Source organism: Lutjanus erythropterus, chromosome 17 (genome assembly GCF_056507025.1).
Source record: "Lutjanus erythropterus isolate fLutEry1 chromosome 17, fLutEry1.hap2, whole genome shotgun sequence".
In the NCBI taxonomy this organism is placed as follows: Eukaryota; Metazoa; Chordata; class Actinopteri; order Lutjaniformes; family Lutjanidae; genus Lutjanus; species Lutjanus erythropterus.
This window is the reverse complement of record NC_139333.1, coordinates 16,123,670-16,139,857: the sequence shown is the minus strand read 5'-3', so window position 1 is coordinate 16,139,857 and position 16,188 is coordinate 16,123,670. Positions and strand designations below refer to the sequence as shown.

Below are 16,188 nucleotides of genomic sequence, written 5' to 3'. Positions count from 1 at the left end.
GTGAATATGAAAGCAGTACTCACTCTTTGAATCTGGTGGCGACAGATGCAGCAGATAAGAGACAGGGAAAGAGAAAGACAGATTAGCAATTATTTGAACAATAAATCACACGCAGTACCTCTTGTTAGCTTTACTTATTGTAATTTACAAGCAAAGTTGGACAATTGGTCTTCATTACAGTCATTTAGCAACAGACTAGTCATTATTATGCTGTTGATTACTACTCTGTTTTTCTTTCTTCAGATCTCAACTCCTCTCTCTGTTATTTGTCTCAGGATGAGTAGTTCTCTCCAAAATGCACTGATCCAGTTTAAATGTGTGTGTATGTGTGTGCTTGTTTGTGTGCATTTAGGAGACGGATGAAATTAATAGCCTTTCACGGTGGTTAGCTAAACAAACTATTAGAAATGGCACTGTGGGACAGGCTGCCATGCTGAATCATCTAGGGAAGTGACTGGCCCAGGTGATAAAATGATAAATAGTACAAAAGGACGTCCTGTGGGAGACACCGCCGGCTTTGACTATTTTTTTTGACTATCTGCAATCTTTTTAAAGAAATCCATACATTTTCTACATGGCTTGTTATCTTTATTACCTTTTCTATTTAAAGTCAAAACATCAGGCCGCCTCTTTTATACCAAATGGTTTTGAGGACATAAATTCATATCATAGTTGAAGTAGATAGTTTCACTTCAAGCACAATGACATTAGTGACAGGAATGCTTAACCAGAAGTCCAAGAAGTACATTACAAAGAACATTATAATCTTCAAAAGATAGGCTGTTACATTGGAATGCACACAATAATGTAATCAATGTTTGTGATGTAAGACAAAATACAATGTCCATGTTCATCATATTCAGGGAACATACCACCCAGTACAATCATAGGGTTTTTCCATTGTCACTTTGGCTGCACTGAGTCAAACATTAATGTGCTGTGCCGAGATGGACCATATCTGGAGTGGCGCCAAAACTTGTCCCATGTGCCTCTATGTGGGTTGCGGGGATGTCTTGTCCTTTTCTGCTCCTCAAACAAGTGTGAGTTGTCATGTCCCACAGAGACCACAGTTTTTAGCTCTCTGTACATTTGTAGCTTCTAACTGAATCTCTGTGGTAAAAAAGTTTAGTTGCATCCCTACTTGTACTTTGAGGCATGTGCTTATTTTAGTGTGTGATGTTTGCTATCAGCTGCATAGGAGCTGTGTTATCTTACAACTGATAGAACACAACATTTCCTGATTTTGCTGCTTCAAAACAAAAGATTTTAAATAACAAAATAACGAGGAATTTTATTGCGGGGAATTAATAGGGAACTAAATATTTTAGTCATTGTTTTACGGCTGCTCGACTCAAGACATGCGTGTTTCGCTTAAAAGCCACACCTTCAAACTGGTAACTCTGCTGTAATGGAGATGCAACGCCCTGCTGTACTGGGCTGAAATGCCAAGTCAAAGCGAGTCAATCCAAGTCAAACCGTGTTCATATATGTGTATGAAAAATGGGCTTCAGATCAGAGCTCAACAATAAGGACTGCCCGATTGCAAAGGGAAAGTAGAATGCCATATTGGGCTAGTAAAGCTAGCAACTCACTTGGCCAAGGCAAGTGGTAAAAAACATTAAGCACACTGATTTTATTCCCCCGGAGCTGATAATGGAAGTATTTTAACAGTGAGCATCTCCATTCCTTCTTATCTCTGTTGCACATGTGCAGTACCTCCTCCTAGCTCCTGCGAGAAAATGGCAGCAGGTAAAGAACAAAAAAAAAGTTTATGAGCTGAAGTGTGAGCCAGCATTTCAGTTATCCTGGAAGCAGGTGTTGAATTGGGTGGCATTTAAGGATGTGGGTGAATTTCCAACTCTGTATTGTGCATATTGCTGCAAGTTTAACAGCAAGTCAGACAAAATGGTGTCCTTTTTCAAAGGCACATCAAAGTTGTGAAAAGTGTTGCTGGAGTGCCATAACAAGAGCTGACAGATCTCGCTTGCGTGGCAGCTATAAGCGCTGCTGACAGCTCTGCTACCGGGGTCTTGCTGGTGCTTCTGCAGAACACTGAGGCAAGCCAGGTAATCGCAAAAACCGATTATGCACAGCCATTCATCGCGTTCTCAAGTGTGATTACTCTTCAACCGAAGAATGGGATTGACCTGGGTAACAGTACCGTGTTGAAGACATTATTTGATAACCACTAATAAATAAAACAATGCACAGTCTATTCTAATCTAATCTCCTAACAGTTTAAGCTGTCCCTGATTTGGGAATAAAAATACTACCCATAAATCATACTTACTGTCTGTAGGTGATAATGACGATGAGTATGGCAGGGACACAGCAGATAATGATGATAACTGCCAGGGCCAACAGCGCCCCCTCTGTGTAGCCTACAGTCTGCATAGCTTTCTTTACACCGGTGACCACCTCAGGGGTCCGGATCTCCAGAATCCGTCCTCCAGGAGGGAGGAAGGGCTGGAACTCCTTATTGATGTCCAAGAGTTTACCATCAAGAAACCTTGAGAAGAGAAACACAAAGATGCATCTGAGACCATGGATACTTGGCAATAAACTCTACACGTTAACCTCTATTACTAGTGCAAGTGATGCTGGCACCAATAAGCATTAATGCGTGATAGTGAAGGGCACAATTTTCTGCCAGCTAGATGAGTTATCCAGGCAGGAAAATCAGTCACAAAGTCAGCAAGTTTAATTCTAAAATCATACAAATACACACCCACTCACTCAGGCTGTTATACTTGCAAATCTGTTTGATAGTTTAATTTATTTTTTTATATTTCTTAAAAATAGCTCCCAGTGAAAGTGATGACAACAAAACTTAGTAACTTTTCGTCTTGCTCAAGTATGCTGCCAGAAAGAAGAAGATTGACTTCAGCAAAATACCTGGAAACTTGTGTGGATGGCATCACTCCAAAAAACTAATTGAGGCAAATTAATTTAAAAATTACTTAATTGCGATGTAATTTCAGTTAGGCCCTTTCCCATCTTATGATACAAAGCTTTTAGAGAACTGCTATTTTACTTTTCACGAATTTGTTGGCTAAGTTCTTACTTGTAGAGCTCTTGTCTAGATACAGCTCTGTTTGTCAGCGGGTCGATGGCATAAATCATGAGGTCCGACTTGGTGTAGTCTTCCTGCTCCATCCCATCACCATGGCGATGGGGCCCGATGGTTTCTACGACAACCTTTGCTCCCGGTATCTGTTCCTGGACGTAGCGTTCCAAAATGCTGAGGATGAAAAATGATGGATTTTTGACTGATGGGATCAAACTATTCCAGCTCCTTCAGGATACCAATATGGCCAACACAAACAAAAACACACCTCTGTGGACACAGACATGTACTTTGAAATATGCAAAGACTAAGCCCTCAGACTCTGGTCACCCCACCGCCACACACACCACACATTTTTTTTTATATCCCGCCGGCTAGACAGACTCATGCTGTGCAATATTGATTCTTCCCCCCCTCAGAAACACCTGCTCACAGCAGGAATGGTCCCACTAAGGTGTGTCTTTGTGTGTGTGTGTGTGTGTGTAGCAGGGGAGTGGGAGAGACAGAGAGAAGAGATGGTAAGTGTTTTAAAACATCATTATCAAGTTATGGGTGTAAGGCAAAGGACAGCAGCAACCTGACTGAGCTGCAGTACAGTGTTTGTGCAAAAAGGCAGAAATATACAATAATATGTGTGCAGGAATGTGCTGTTTGTGTTTGGTATCAACATTTTGCCTTTCTTTACATGGATGTAAATATATTTGGCAGACTGTGGAGAGAGATAATATTACTTGATCCAAGCAAATTCCTCAAACAAGCTGAACTGGAGCAAAGTCTGGGTATCTTGCATTTAAGCTGCCAGTGTGGTGCTGATAAGGTCATGTTTTCAGAGCTGGAGTGCCAAATGTTTTGAACATTTGGAATATTTTAAATAGTTTTTTGTTGGCTTCAAGGGACAGAGGGTTGGGGAGTAGGTAACAATATCAGGTAACATTTAAAAAAAACACAATTGCAGAAATCTATCATACTTAGTAAAATGTGCCCTCAGTCACACACAAAGATCTGGGCTAAACCCTAAATATCTTAAAATGATTTCCTCTCTCCCGAACCATGTGCTAGTTTTTGTCAGTTTTAGTGGGGCAGCAGATCTTAGGAGGAGAAAGCAGCTTAACAGCATCAACTGAAAACTGGGAACCTGAAGATTAACTTAAGATACAGCCCAGCACTGTGTGAATTTCTAATGATAACTCTGTTATAAACATTTTGTTTTGTTAGATGCCTGTTCACAGGGCTTGGAGCATAATGATTGAAGTGTATGACGGCCATTCCCATGATGCTCTATCATGTTTCATAAGTTGCTGCAGCAATTTTTGTGTGGATACCATTTATTACACAGATTTGGGGGGAAATGTAACCATTTCTGACCACTCAAGAGTCGACAAAAATGGTCCAAAATACCACATTAAGACACCAAGACCTTGAGGGACACCATAGAAAAATCCATACTGTGATTTTTGGAGAATTCTTTTGGCAGTTGCATGGTGTACTTTTGTCCTAGAGATTGTTCAGACCCCCGTATTGTCATTATATCTACATGGGAAAGCCATACATCCTCTGTCTGTGGTTTCAATGTCTCAATGTCAAGTTTCATGAGGCTGTGATTATCCTAGAGGTCATTTTATACAGAGAGGTCAAGACTCAAAAATGGTCTCACCAAAAAATTAGATGACTATGATGGGGATTAACATCATCACACATGAATACAATTAGGCTCATTGAATCCACCAGAGTCTCAGCTTTCCATTCAGTTTTTGCAGTTCCGATCCCAATGAGCAGGAATATTCAAACACCATTTTTAGAATCGGCAAAAATAGCACATTTATACTGTATGATTTTGTCCAAATCTGCATATCTGTTAAGGGGAGACTCTTGGGTCCCCACAGAACCCATTTTCACTCAGATGTCTTCAGGAGAGAGGTTAATAGACTCATCGTACCCGTTTTTCACTTGCCAAAATTAACTAGCATAACATGATTAGCACTAATGGATTCCTTAGATCTTCTAGTTTCATATGATACCACTACTGTCACTCTGTCACAGCCTAAAGAGAAGCATCAGTTAAAGATTTTAATACCCCTTTATGTAAATACTGACAAAAACGGAAAAAAAACATGCAAAATATAAAGAACTATGTGAAAAAACTACATCTGTACCCACAGTTTGGTCTGTTTTAATACATTAAGAGGGAGATTCTTTGCTGTGGTCTAGCTGTGGTGGTCTGATGCTTGTCCCCGTTACAGTCCCAGTGTGAGTTCTGGCTCAACAAAGCACTCGGAGCGTCATTCTTACTAGGACACTTCATTATGATAAAAACTCTATTTTTAAACGCCAGACTGTTTGTGCTCTTTATCGAGTCTTGTTGATTTCCCCATGGTAGCAATTACAGCTTCAATCCTTGCTATGAAGACACACACAGCTAAATCAATAAAGAGGAACCACTGACTGTTTTAACTGTATAATCTAAAATGGCATCAAATCAAGGATAAAACTTTCATTTCAGTACTGTATTACTGTTAACTTATTATACACCCACTCTGATACAAAACAGTTACTTTTGAACTAATACTTTTAAAATCTGTGATAAAAATGCACATATGGACAGCAAGATGTTTTTTTCACCTATAACTCTTCATTGTTTTATGAATTTTCATATTCTGAGGTATCAGAATATAAACAGACTTTTGTTTCAAGGTGAGTGGGCAACTGTATAGAGTCTAACTATTATTTTAATTAAAGCACAAGGTCATTAGTTCAACAGAAAAGTTGTTAAAAAGCTATTTGTAGTGTTGATGATACATGTTGAACCCAAACTAGATAAGCATTTGTACTTCCTAAAAATAAGAAGCGTTCAATTGGTGAAAAGTTTGATTCCCATCACGCAGGGTATGTTGTACAGCCTGCTTGTTAATTTGTTGTACAAAAAAAGATAGAAATGTGGTAGAATGTACATTACCTGAGCAGCTTGTCTTTGTTTTTCTCCACATACGTTGGAGGGACATTTGATACGACCACCTGCATGTCCAGCTGGTTCACGACAGACACCTACATGAGAGAAAAAAAAAAAAAAAAATCTCATTACAGCATTTAAATTGAGCTGAAAAAAACATTTTTCAGCTGCACATTATTTCATTAAATCAGATGGCAGTTCCATCACTGGAAAAAAACCATTTGCATTAGAAAAGAAAACATTTCCAATTCTGCTTCAAACTTCCACAATGATAAAAAAGACAACTATGTTGTACAACGAAGCTGTTTACATGGCTGATGAAGATGAGTATTCCACTAATATTCTTGTTTTCTTGCATCTGTGCATGCTCTGATTATGGAAAAAGTGGAATAGCTGAAACAACTTGAGGCACTGTCCTTCTTTGTGGCACCAATTTTTTTTCCATTCTCTCTTTCCCTTGTTCAGCTCACAGATAGCAGAGTAGAGAGATAGAGAGAGTGGTGACATCACCCACTGGTTCTGGACTAATCTTTTAAAGCCTTGAGTTTGGCAGTATGGGGCAGCCATCTTGGTTTTTAGCAATAAGAGGTGAAGGGTGATGTACTGCAGCTTGAATGGTGCTGGGTTTGGCTTGTTCATTCGGCAGGAAATAATGAAAGCCTGTCTGGGTGGCATCTTTCTCATATTACAGCTCAACATTCACTAAAATCTGTTTCTGAAAACAGTTTCAGCAAAAATAGGCAATGTAGTAACAGAATGCTGATTCATATTTGATAAGCACTGCTTAGTTTGACAGTTTGATATGAGTTCCCTGAGTCCTCTGTGTTGCACTGGGTGGACACTGAGAATAGGTAATCCTGCCCTAAACTACACCCTGCTTTATCATCTATTTTACTCAACATGGGACCGCAATTTACAAAACGAGCATCATTCTATATTTAAAAAGACTTGAAACTAGTGATTGATACCATAAACTCATGAGGAGACTGTTTAATGAGGAATAATTCAAGTGAGAGGCAGGTCATTTTCTCGTAAGACTGCAGTCGCTCCCTGCTGGCCCATTAGAAAGAACGCTGGTTTAAGGGACTTCCGCATTGGCTTCACTTTTCAGACCTGGAAGCTCCATCCATTTATTCGTCTGTCTATGGGTCAACCACCTTCTTGAAAAGGTCGGCTTGTGATATTTGTGCATATCCAAAAATGTGTGGATATCCAAATCTTTCATGTTTAAAAGTAGGGTTCCTCCTTCTGACCAGAAATGTGAGCTGTTCTTTTGTGTATGCATCTCTACCCCAACCTTGTAAACTGTTCAACATGCACAGAAGTGACCATAAACAGGTAAAAGGATGTGTGTATCAAACTGCAGTAAAAACCCGTATTGATATTATGAATGTGCTGCATAAATGTCCAAATATAATATCAACATATCCCACATTTCTTAGACAGAAAATTCTCCATTGAGAGAAGGCCTAATTCAGACTATCCAAATGAACATGCCGTTTACATGACCAGTCTCAAATTGATAGTGAAAAATTGATTTGAATTTGTTTTTGAATTTTATCTACCTGAAGGACATTCTGGGGGCCGCATAAATCTCTCAGTTCAATAATGTCATTCAACTGGAAAACGCTACATGTAAGATGAAATAAACATTATAAACCTGTCATCAATGTCAAAAAAATGTAAATATACACACCACTATCTCCGCCTTGCTGCTGTGTCCTTGACCATAGTTGTCTGTAGCAACCACTTCAAATTTAAAATACGACCTCCTCATGTTGCGGTACATGATTGCCGTCTTCACCACGCCGCTGTACGGCTCGATGACAAAGCCGTCTTTGCTGTCTTTAGTGTCTTTACCAGCGGGAGGGGGGATGATGAGACGGTACATCATAGAACTGTAGTTTCCAGTGTCTTGGTCCAGAGCCTGCAAAATGAGGAAAAGAAGAATCACTACACACAGTGTCATTATTATAATCATTATCATAATCACTATTATAATGAAATGTCATCATCATCATCCATGCAAATAACACTGATCGAGTCATTGTTACCATTAACATAATAATCAATTCTTTGATCTGTGATGATTCCCCTCAGTTGATTCCAGGTGTTTGAGCAGCTAATCAATATGCAGCGCTGCCATGTATATTAATTAGATCATGAATTACATCCCGTCGGGTTTGTATTTCTCACCAAAAGGCCACATGTTATTGTTTTTCTGGATTTTGTTTTCTCCTGGGGGTTAACCTGCTGACTTTCAGTACTTGTGTTGTTTGATGTAGTACTCTGAATCAGCAGTAGGGGGTAAAGTGGTGCTTTGAGGCTGTATGCAGGTCTATTCATCTGTCCTGCCATTCTGGCTAACTATCAAGTCGCTCCCTCATTCACACATACATGCAAACCCCACATTCACATCCAGACACACACTCCGACAGACAGACATTGATTTATTGCTGGGTCTTTACAAGAGGGGCTGGGAGTGCAGACTACAGATTCAGCTCTGAGACACCCACCACATCAAAGGTAACTATATAATAGCAAGAAACAAAAAATGGCCAGGGAATAAGGAAATGGAAGCAGGGAAGAAAAGAAGAAATAAAGGAATTATAGAGGCATTCGTATAGACAGATGAGGGAATAAGGGAGGACCGAGGGAAGAAAAAGATGCACAGATCTATTTTTTTTTGTGTTGTTACTCGCAGAGGTAAGTTAGAATAAGTTTTCAGCAACACATTCACACCTGCAGTAACATCAACCACCTGTTCGAGTATAGCTGCGTCTAAAATCCACTTCCATGAATTCAAAGCAGGTTTTAAATGTGAAAGTGTTCAAACTGGAAAAGTGGCTAAATTAAATATACTTGAACATAGTACAGGGAGTTTTTTCTGGTCATGAAAAGGTCTCAAGTTAATACTGACATTTCTATATGACCCACATAAATAAACAAGACCATCAGTGAGAAGATTAGCTATTCTATGTGGTTCTATGTAGTAATTCTTAATGCCAGCCAACAGGTCAGATTATCCTTAAAATCAGACTGTAAGAAAACGTTTACATTTTCCATTTGAGTAGTACATTTTACCAAAGTTAGCAAGTCCTTTTGAAGCCCTGTCTGGCCAGCGTTTTCCCATTTTGACTGGAAATCAACAATGTGGAAACCATAATAAAAGCAACCACTCAAGTCCCCTGGACACCTGAGCCTGATTTTTTACAAGCATTTTTACAAGATGACTGGATTACTTGGTGTGTAGGGCCACGTTCAGACCAACAACAACAACGTGTGAAAAAAATGTAGCCTCCTCATTAATGTCAATGAAACTTGATGCCACTGCAGAACTCTGGCAAAAAATGTGAAAAAGGCTAAGGCACTGACGTTGCCAATTAAACAGCCCACATTCCAGATACATGATTGGCTACTGTTTACCTTGGGATTGTAATCATGAAGAGGAATAAAATTACTGTTGCTGTGGCAACTTTCTGGAGTTGCACGATAATTTCCACTGCTGTGTGGGGTTTTGTAATAACATGCTAAGTATTATGAATGTACTATTCAAAATCAACTTCATGGATTGTATTCTCTCTTCTCACCAGTGCCTCCAGCAGCACACCAGCCAAGGCCAATTCTCTGTGTGGTTGTTTAGGGCCACAACCATTATGGGGGGCTACACGATCAGTGTGACTTTCTGTGTTGCCACAGTGGCCTTGGCGCCCCACCCACACTGCGGTTTTTAGACTCCTGTGTCTTTTGTTTAGACTCTGATTGGGTAACATCAAGTGAAACACTGCTCACATAAGCACTGGTGTGTTAGATTTCAAGCTTGTCATTAACTGCTTGAAAACCAGGATATTTAAGTATGATGCAGACTCACAGCAGAGAGAGAGAGAGGAAGAGAGAAGGTCCTCATGTGGATGAAGGAGAAAGAGGGAGCATGCTAATATTGTACTGATGAGATATAAACTTTCTTTCAGCATGCAGCTTAATGTTACTCTACAGTTCTGTGGTTTAAACTGCACACTGGAGCCTGTTAACAGTGACAAACAGCTCGATCCACTCTACATTGTCTCCTTTATGAAAAGTTTTATTTCACTGCTGTTCGTGCTCTGTCACTCTCTATGGAAGCCCATTTCTGCTAAAGTGATGAAAAAGGAGGATCCTTTAAGTTAAGTTAAGTTAATTATAATGAGAAACTCTCTCAAAATAATGACTTAGCTAATAAGCTTTGCACTTATTTGGAGATGCCAAGTCATTATTTTCATATTGTGTCTAAAAGTAGTATATAAAAGTATATTGTTCTAATGAGAATCTATCAGCTAAAATTAATAATAATATCATCACTTTCCAACCATCTTACCAGGTTAAAATTACTATGACTATGTTCAGTTTAATTCATTCAAAATCAAAATACGACTTTAAAGTTGCATCAAAACTAGTGTATGTGTTTTTTTGGGCCACAAATCTTGTTCAGGGCCACCAAAATCCTAGGGCCGGCCCTGGGCTAATTGTTGTTATAAACACCAACTAACTGATTGGAATTGGTAATTAAAGAGGGAAGAAAATGCTGGAGAAAAAAAGAAGGGTAAATTCCACACCTTCACATTTGCATTTTGTGAATTAAATGAATTAGAACAAAACAATCTTTAGAGGTAACAAATAGGTTTGCTAATGCGAGTCTCATCTGCAATCTAATCGATATCTGCGTGCTGGCATCCTCTGAGGGACGGGATGACAGAACTCCTGCACGTGCACTTGAACACGTACTGATGGCATGACAGCCCTGCACTGAAGCAACGCACACACACACAACAAAATATAGCGCGGCATGCACACATGCAAACACACACAAAACTCATTAAGACAACGGGTGTGCTTCAGACAGATGTGATAGAATTAGTTATACTTGAGTGAAACCACTGAGATTGAAAACGCACATGTCTTTAACTTTCACTCCATCTTTTGTCTCACCTACTCTTTCATCAGGATGTTCGTGCCAGTGTGCCGCCAGCATCCCTGTCCATCTTTCTTGTCACCCCCCCCCCCCCCCCGCCGACTCCCTCTATTCATCCATCCATGAATCATGCATGTCTTCCCCGCCTTCTTCTGTCCAGTCAGTTTGTGTCTCAGCAGGATGCCAGTTATCTTTATCTAACCATCAATCCTCTCTCTTACTTCCAGCCTGCAGATCTATTGCTTCTCCCTGTGGTGATCGAGCAGTCTAGCTGGCTATTAGTTCTTCCTGTCAGTCTGCTTAAATATTTAAAGAGGTCAGGTGACTGTAGAGCAGGTTACTGTAAACCAGCTACAGCCAAATGTAGTCTTAATGCTCAAAAATCTGTATGCAAAGCCAGCACCTCAGGCCTCAGGTGTTTGCAGTGGAGGAATAATAATTTGATATTCCAGGTTTATGAGTGAGAAAAGCACATTTTCTACACTTGTGAAACTGTGATTTTGAATGTGACTCTTTGTTGCGTGCTCTCCCTTATTCTCTCATCTTTCCTGTCACTCTCGCTGTGTATGATCTAATGAAGCAGGAATATCTAAGAATGATCTTAAAAACTGTAATAAAATATTAAAGCAGATAACTTTTCTGCCGGAGACCCTGCCCGAGTCTCTTGTGGCATCCAGGCTCATTAAAACATATTGCTACTTCTCAGATACAGGCTGAAAGAGAGAGACTCTGTGACCCATTTTGGGTCCTGAAAGGCATTTTAATAATACGAGAGTCGCTCGAGTTGTTTACAGTGATATGAAATTCTCCCGAGTTAGGTAAAAAGGCAAGGGAAACAAAGAGACATATCAATTAACAGGTAGCTAGAGGTAGATGTCGAGGAGGAGACACAGAAGAATCTTACTAGTTAATCCTGTTACCTACTGGACTGAATATTGCCTTCATTTAAAATAAACAACATAAATAAAAGCACACTAAACCACACAGGCACTACGAGTGCCTTCATATTGAGCTGAACTGAATTTTGCTGGAGAGCCGTCATGGTTGGGTTACTTTTCATAATATTTTGAGTCTCACATTAAAATCTGGGATATTCTTTTTTAGTGAGAACTGGTTAGACAAAGGAGGACAAGTAAAACGAACATCTTAAAATTCAAAGCAATCCATTCAATGATATGACAAACTGAAACCTAAAACGTTGAAATATAGTTGAAGTCAGACTTCTCTGATGCAGTCTCAGAAAAACCTGAACATCATAAGCTTTACAAAGACTTTATTTATTGCAATGCAATAGCATTTCAGCCAGCCAACTCGTGTGGAACAGATTATTATGTAAATGGAGCAGAAGTGGCAAAAGTACACACATTCTCCAAGTAGACGATTTTGTAAGAAAAAAAAAAAGATTCACTGTAGAACGTCTGTTTCTGTGCAAATCGAACAACCCTTTTCTCTGCAGTCGAGTCTCCCTCTCTTGTCTGTTTTGTCATGTCACGTCTTTTCCTTTTCATCTTGTTATGTTTGTAATGCGTGATAAGCACTGATGGATACCCCAAATATATGTCCTATTTGTCGTTATGATCTATTGTCCCATCCATTTAGGTTGAAATCAGTCTTCATGTTAGGAAAGTACTGCACGGTTATGCAAAATACAAATGAAGAGTGCAGTCACAGTGCATTCATATTGTTTCCCCAGTAACTTTAATGGATTGCAATTACATTTATTTTGTGATTTATTTACACGTAATTAATTACCTGTAAGTATTTACTCTCCAGCACTGCTAGTTTTCTATTAGACATTTGTATTAAACATTGTGATTAGTGTAACAATTCTTGAATTATGGCCAAAAAATGTGTTTGTGAAGTCACAGTGACCTTTAACCACCAAAATCTAATCAGCTCACCTTTGAGGCCAAGTGGACATTTGTGCAAAGTTTGAAGAAATTCCCTCAAGGTCTTCATGAGAAAGAAAATTCACATGAATGGGACGCACATGAAATCACTTTGATCACTAAAATCCAGTACGTTTATCCTTGAGGGCAACTGGTGATTTGTGCCAAGCTTGAGGAAATTTCCACGTACACAAGTACATATGCATGACAGCAGAAATGCAGCCATTCAGCCAAAGAGTGAACAGAGCACCGGTGACTTAAGTACTCTGTCCCTGGTCAGGAAACAGATTAAACTTTCTGATAAAAACAACAGCACATGTTCACAATACAACAATATCAGCAATGGCTTTTATAAGTGATGGGTACATGATGTGTTTATTTTAACCATGACTTCATCTTGAATTTAACACCACCTACCCCCTGCAGTCGGATTGTATATGTATGTGTGTGTATGTCGGTACCTGTACTTGTAAGACGGAGGTGAAAGTTTTAGCATCTTCTGCAACCCCTCCGATGTAAAGAGATCTGGTGAAATACGGCGGGTGGTCATTCTCATCCTGGATGTCAATTATCACCTTAGCTGTGTTAGCTAGGACACACAGACACAGTTTACAGGTTATGATACAATCTTGCATTTGACATTATAAAAAGTAGTACGTGTGATGACGAACTGCATAGAATTTCTACTGCAGTTCAAGAGAAACACAAAGGGTGTTCTGTGCTAAAGGAACAAGCTACAAGGATAAAAAGCAATGATAAAACAATAACAGTGGAAGAAAATAATTAACAAGAACAAACAGTCATTGATGTAAATCACCCTGCAGTCCAACATGTCCCACATATCGCTAAGAAAAGCAACAGCAGCCACCTATGGGCAGGGAGTATTACATTTGCAGCAGCTCTTGCTATTTTTGCTTTTTGGGTGACAATAGACACATTTACACGAAGGGCCTAAAATTAGTGCCGCTGTTGCTTTCCTTGCGCAGGCTGGCAAGTGTAAAACTGGTCTGACAATGATTGAATGGTCTCTTCTTGTGGAAAGCTAAAGTCACAACCCATTTCCATGCGGTGGTCAGCAGCATTTTGAGTAAACAAAGATGAAGCAGCAGAGACCAGGAGAGATAAAGTCACTGAAAACCTGGTTTTTGAAATATTCTTTATGACTGGCATTTTATTGAATTTTAGAAAAGATGTAGGATATGAACACACATGAAACAAGAAATGAACAATGCATATTTAATCCCCTTTGAACAGATGACTAAGACATAAACTAGTAAAAAATAGGAACATAAAAGAGGCTGTGCTATAACTGGGACCAAGTAAGCAGATATATATGTGTCAAACAGAGGAAAGCTAAGCCGTGGGTTTGTCTCTAAAGGCCATTAATGTAGTCAAGAGATCTTTCTCATTTCAGATGCTACCGTTCTGTCCTAACCCAGCAGAGAGAAGGATACTCGTTCGTAAGCTGCCAACCTAGCAAGCAGATTATGCATGTCAGTGATTGATGGAGTGTGAGCTGACTTCCATGATAGCACACATGATAGCAGTCTGGATCCACGCTGTATAAATAGATGGGAGCTGTGTCTTTCAGGGTAGCCTGGACCACCAGCAGAAATTACTGAAGGCAAAACTGGACTTCCTGACCAACAATTCTTTGGATGTTATTATAAATTGATGTCTTTCCTATACTTCGAGGCAATACCAAAAAAACACGAGTTAATGCATCCTCATCAGGGCATTTCCAGCAGATGGCGTCACCTGGCTTAAAATTTTCAAATCTTAATTATTTCTCTTTAACATTTAACAAATATTCATGACTAACAGTCAAGGATAACATTTTGTATTATTTATTAGGAGTCCAACACTCAAAAGCTCAGCTTCATGCGAACCATTAATCATAGTTAAAAGCTGATGAAACCAGTTTTGATTCTAAAAAGTTGCTGTCAGAAATATAAAGGAACTGCTGGAAGTCTGAGGATGCTGCAGCAGAGGTGCCCTGACCCTGCTCAGGTCCATCTGATCAAATTTTTAAGCTATATGCGTCGAGGAACCTCACTGGTCATGACTATTGACAATGCTGCAGCCCACATCAGGGCCTTTCCAAGCAAACATCTTTCAGAAAAATGGCAGGATCCAAATAAAGTTTTACTGTAGATAAATTTTCAATGACTGAAATATAGATTAAACATTACTCTTAACTCTGCCAGTAAAGGGAAGTAAATATTGGAATGGCCTATCTACCTTTTGTTACCTGTCTAAGGACTACAGATGAGAATGAGCAGTTTTGATATAATTACATCTTGTATTTTCGTACTGATGTTCATTAGCATGCAGTAGCCCTTATCAAATAAATAAACAAAGTAAAGTAATCCAACCAACCTACACATTCAGTATAAGACAAAACATTGTTCATTCAGTGATAGCAACTTGGAGCGACTCATATTCAGTCTTATCTGGCCAAAAACAGAGAGTTGTGAATCACACCCACGTAAAACTGCAAGACAATGCCAACAACCAAATTCTGTAAAAGGGTGAATTATGTGTCAGTAAAACAATTTTAAAAAATCCAGGATAAGTTTTACTCAAAAGACAAAAGAAATCACATGAATCAACTTTAATCTGTTTATCTAGGAAAAGCCAATGAAACGCCCAACAAAAAAATATCTATTCACGATTCCAACCTTCACTTAAATTAGAAAACCAGATTAACACATTGTTACAATCCTATTGATTTGTTGCCTGATTAAAATGCCTACCAAAAAGAATTGAGGAAGATTTGCTAATGACTACAATGATTTGTAGTTTTAATCTCCGCCGCAGAATGCTTAAATTCAAATAGTTGGATGAAATGAGAACAGCATGTGGTAAACGCTATAATTAAAAGGAGAAAGGAAAAGCCCGGCGAGCTGAGCATCAATTAAGAAGAATGCAGATATGTTTTGAAAGGAAGGAGAAGAGAGAGAAAGACCAGCGGAGACAGACGGTTAGAAAAAAAGGCAGGAGAGAAGATGCAGGAAGAAGAGGGGACAGAGATGGAGACTAATTAGAGCCATTTTCGCTTCAGTTATAATTTCAATTAAAACTATAAAAACTTGTTTTGGTAGGTCCCTTCTCCCACATTCAGCTGAAATAAATTTCATTTTTAGAATGGATTGAAATGAGGAAGGAAATGAAAGAAATTTCAGACGAGGGAGTGAGGAAAGAGAAAAATACAAAAAGAACTAAAATGAAAGACTGAAAAAGTTTAAGGCTGTGCTGAGATTACAGCTGTTTCTGTTTAATGTAAAGGAGAAATGTGTAATGTATTTAGTGTAATGAATGATGAAATGAAAAAGAA

General features: G+C 39.1%; 1 protein-coding gene across 1 annotated transcript in view; it reads right to left on the bottom strand.

Moving 5' to 3' along the window:
• LOC146312021 (protocadherin-15-like) overlaps positions 1-16,188 on the bottom strand; it is a 232,436-nt gene that overhangs the window by 38,005 nt on the left and 178,243 nt on the right. The window contains exons 29-34 of the mRNA XM_084740319.1: positions 13,313-13,440; positions 7,711-7,941; positions 6,021-6,109; positions 3,065-3,241; positions 2,291-2,509; positions 24-32 (exon numbers count right to left, since the gene is read on the bottom strand). Of these exons, the coding sequence (XP_084596445.1) occupies positions 24-32; positions 2,291-2,509; positions 3,065-3,241; positions 6,021-6,109; positions 7,711-7,941; positions 13,313-13,440 (853 nt within the window). The remainder of the gene's footprint in view (positions 1-23; positions 33-2,290; positions 2,510-3,064; positions 3,242-6,020; positions 6,110-7,710; positions 7,942-13,312; positions 13,441-16,188) is intronic.